A 3,948-nucleotide genomic window follows, 5' to 3' on the forward strand; every position below is an offset into this window, starting at 1 on the left:
GGCTTCAGCCAGGACACGCAGGGGCGTGGTTCCCATACATGATGTTGTACCGAGTGAATTGACTGAAAGGGAACTGGAGCATTTCTGTGGGAGAAAACAGAGGTTACTTTGAATTTTATGGCAACAACACAAAAAAGGCTGTGAAAGGAACTGGACAGGAGAAGATGGTCTAAAACAGAAAAGTATCTTGAACTTCCCCACTTTCATATTTATTTGATGTAAAAATGAAATGCAGAGAGTGGACTAACAGAGCAAACAGTCGCTGTGCTCATTTCATTTTGCCCAGTTTACATGTAAAACTTTGAATTTTACGAAGAAATCTTGTGACTTAAAAAAAGAAAACCAAAAACATTTCTACCATCAGACRTCCTCTCTTCTCTCACCTCTCTTTATCAGCATCGACAGACCTGTCCTGGTCCTGCCTGGTCTGGCTCAGGTCTGTGATACCCTGTGTTAGTCTGTCAGTCAACCGGCGGTCTCCGTCTTTGGTGGGCAGTTTGAGATCCTCCTCTGCTGCTTCAGTCTCACCTCCCTCCTCTGCTGCACTCTGGGCTGAAGGATGAATAAAGACCAGAGGAAGAGAACAGCTGATCCTGTGGTTTGAATGGAAAGGAATCTGGTGGAACTCTTTTCAGACCTGCCCTGTTCTCTGAGGTGGTCTCTGGTGGGATGGATCATGCTAGATCATTTGTGCAATCTGTGCTGTCTTTCTCTAAAGGAGTTTTTCTTTAGGGGGAATGCTCCTCTTTTGTAGCTCCTCTGACTCTTCTGCTCCGTTGCTTATGAATCTTTACATTTTGGCTCTGGGGTTTACTGTTTTCTGATGATACTCAGGTTTATCTGCCCACTAAGCCAGACTCCAACCACTCCTGGGCTGTCTGAACGACATAAAGATCTGGTTGAAATGGAATTTCCAGAATTTTAATGAAAGTAAGACTGAAGTCATCAGCCTTGGTAAAGGTATTTCTTTTAATAATCTTGTTCCCTTGGCTTCATACAGCTGCTCCGCTGTCAGGAATCTGGGTTTTATTTTCGATAGCGCCTTTAAATTGAACAAACAGTTGGAARGAACTTGATTTCACAACTGTGTTTATCTAAGACTTACTGCTGAGGTGAAGTCATATTTCCTGACCAAAGGCCTTGAAAAAGTGATTCATGCTCTTGTTTCCTCTCGGTCAGGCTACTGTTACACTTTGTGTTGGAAGTGCAGCTGCTTCATGGCTGTTCTTTTCTTTTCCCAGGATGAATCTACAGTGACAGATGATGCTAAGTTAGTGTCTGAGTGTATCGATTCTAACGGGTTGGGATCAATATTGAGTTTAATTTACCTTCCGCTCACTGCTTCGCTTCGAAAATAAAAAGCTGCCTTCGTCAGAATTCACTGAGTCACTGAGACCGTCGAGACTTAAATCTTTGCTTAAGACCCATCTTTACTCACTGGCAGTTTGAGATTCTATTAGAGCTGATGTTTTTACGTTGTATACTTATTTTTGAACACTTCTGTACTTCTTTATTGTTCTTCATTTGGCTGAAGCCCTTTAGTCCAGGGGTTCTTAACCTTTTTGACCTCGGGGCCCAATTTGTTGAACATAAAGTGACATGAGGCCCAGTCAGACCTTACCAATGTACGGATCAAAATGATAATTATTCTAAATCTTGGTTTAATTTTTATTGTATTTACATCATAACTAAACTATCATAACTAAAAAAAATAAAATACACTTACAGTTTAAAAGTAAAGCTCCTGTCAATTAATCACAAGACATAATTATGACAAACATTTTTATATTGCAACCTGCCCATAACAATTATTTGAACAAATACAAAGGTCAGTCAAAAGACCACTCAGGCTTATCAGCACAAAAATATATATTTTTTAACATAAACAATAACAAAACTAGACATTTCAAAAAATAAAATTGTGGACATAAAATAATTAAATTAAAAATGTTTAATGTAAATGTTTCAAGTTAAAAAAAACTGTAAAAATAAATTTGATAAAGTACAAATGAAAATATAGCCTTTTTAAACTTTTGCATGGTAGAAACAGAAGCTGCTCTTCATATTAGTGACAAACTTTGGTGTTTTTTGATGAGTTACTTTCATTTTTGCTTCTACTTTTAATTTAAAATAGGTTTCCATTCTCAGCAGGTTTCTAAAGTTCTTCTTCTAAGTATTAAAAATGTTGTTAAACATCTGAGTGGCGCAGTGCCGCTACTAGTGGTTAGAAAGTGTATTGCACCTTATTCAAAATCAATACGGTCCCACAGCCCTCTGCGGCCCAAAGTTAAAAACTGTTGTTCTTTTGAGGCCCTCAAGGTGGCGCTCGTGGGCCACGGCTCATAGGTTAAGAATCTCTGCTTTAGTCAACTTCTGCTGTTTATATGTGCAAAAATAAACTGATGTCGACATTGTAAGAGTATCAGACCAAACAAAACAAACAAACAAACAAACAAACAAACAAACAAACAAACAAACAAACAAACACCACCCACTGAACTCACCCTTCACATCCGATGAAACACTCTGGTTGTTTTCAGGACTATGGGTGTTCGGTTGCTGGCCTTCTTTCTGCTGATCTTCAGGGGTTTGGAAACCTTCCATCCACTCTAAAGTCTCGCCGTTCTTCAGTGCCGAGCGGTGGTCCTTGAACCAGCGGACGATATCGGTGCGTCCCAGRTTTGTTTGGGCCTCCAGCTGGCTGTACTCCTCTGGAGATGGCCATTGGGTTCGACAAAACATCTGTTGGAAAGACGTTAGAGAACAAACGTGCAGTATTAACAAATAACAGGTGGGCTTAAAGACAAAAAACAAAAGGAGCAACTAGTTCTGGTTCTAAAACTCAGAGGAACRTTGGAGTTTTCAGGTAAAATCTAACATACAGAAGAGGAAGAATATTTAAATAATTATTCAAGCTTATTATCTGCTGCCTTTTTAGACTGAGATTATCCCTTGTTGAGAAATGATGGAATTGTAGCTGTTTTGGTCAAACCTTGTAGTTATGCACTATCTCATGCATGACAGTTAGATGTCATGCTCAGAGGTTCAACAGGCTCTCACCTACAACCACACCAAATGTTAGCACAGTCAGTAAAAAGGTTAGTTTAAAGTCATGTGGCTGTGAGAGCTACTTTAAATTGGCTCCAAACATCAGTTAGTGGTAGATGTGCATCAAATCAGAGCTCCTACAATTTAAGGCAAGTTAAATCTAAAACTTTTTAAGGCTTTTTAAATGCCACTTAAACTGAAATTTAAGACCAACTTCACAATAAACACAAATTGGGAAAAAAATAAATAAATAAAAAAAACGCGACAATATTACCCAAATGTTTCTTTTAACACTAAACTAGCTGCAAGAAGCATTCGGTAAATTATTTTCAAAAATAAAAGTTTCCAGTTATTTTAATATATGAGACGAATTACAATCATCCTACTTATAATGTGTTAACTTTTTAAGACCCCTAAAAGATTGATTTAAGACATTTTAAGGCTGATTAAAGCCTTATTTTTGGATGGATGAATTCAATGCCTTTTAAGACTTTTTAAGGATCTGTGAGAATCCTGAAAATGTTTCYTTTGTGACMGTTTCACTAAAAYCCATTCAGTGGTTCATAAGATATTTTGTCAACAAAGCAGACTCTAAATAGGAAATCAGACAAAAAATAGACTAAATCACTTGATGCTTGGAAAGTGTTGAACAGTTTCAGTTGCACCAAAATCTTAGGTCAATATTTGTCAAASTGAGTCATGGTCATTTTGTGTTAACTAAGCTGAAACAGGTGTGTGAATCGTCTTCAATTGGATTGACTTCAAAAAGTTATTCAGTGGTATATGTGCATCCAATTATTACTTTGAGAGTCTCAATAAAATTGCTTTAGTTGTTCATTAGATATTTTACTAACAGACACACTAGCCTGTGTGCGCACACACACACCAACAAAAACACAC

At 37.7% G+C, this 3,948-nt stretch overlaps 1 protein-coding gene across 2 annotated transcripts in view; it reads right to left on the reverse strand.

The window, feature by feature from the left end:
• The window catches only part of zhx2a (zinc fingers and homeoboxes 2a), a 41,297-nt gene that overhangs the window by 9,220 nt on the left and 28,129 nt on the right, over nt 1–3,948 (reverse strand). For both annotated transcript variants that reach the window (XM_014028775.1, XM_014028774.1), the window contains 2 exons: nt 2,505–2,742; nt 384–552 (listed from right to left, as the gene is read on the reverse strand). In XM_014028775.1, coding sequence (XP_013884229.1) covers nt 384–552; nt 2,505–2,742 — 407 coding nt within the window. The remainder of the gene's footprint in view (nt 1–383; nt 553–2,504; nt 2,743–3,948) is intronic.

Source organism: Austrofundulus limnaeus, unplaced genomic scaffold (genome assembly GCF_001266775.1).
Source record: "Austrofundulus limnaeus strain Quisiro unplaced genomic scaffold, Austrofundulus_limnaeus-1.0 Scaffold805, whole genome shotgun sequence".
NCBI classification, from domain to species: domain Eukaryota; kingdom Metazoa; phylum Chordata; class Actinopteri; order Cyprinodontiformes; family Rivulidae; genus Austrofundulus; species Austrofundulus limnaeus.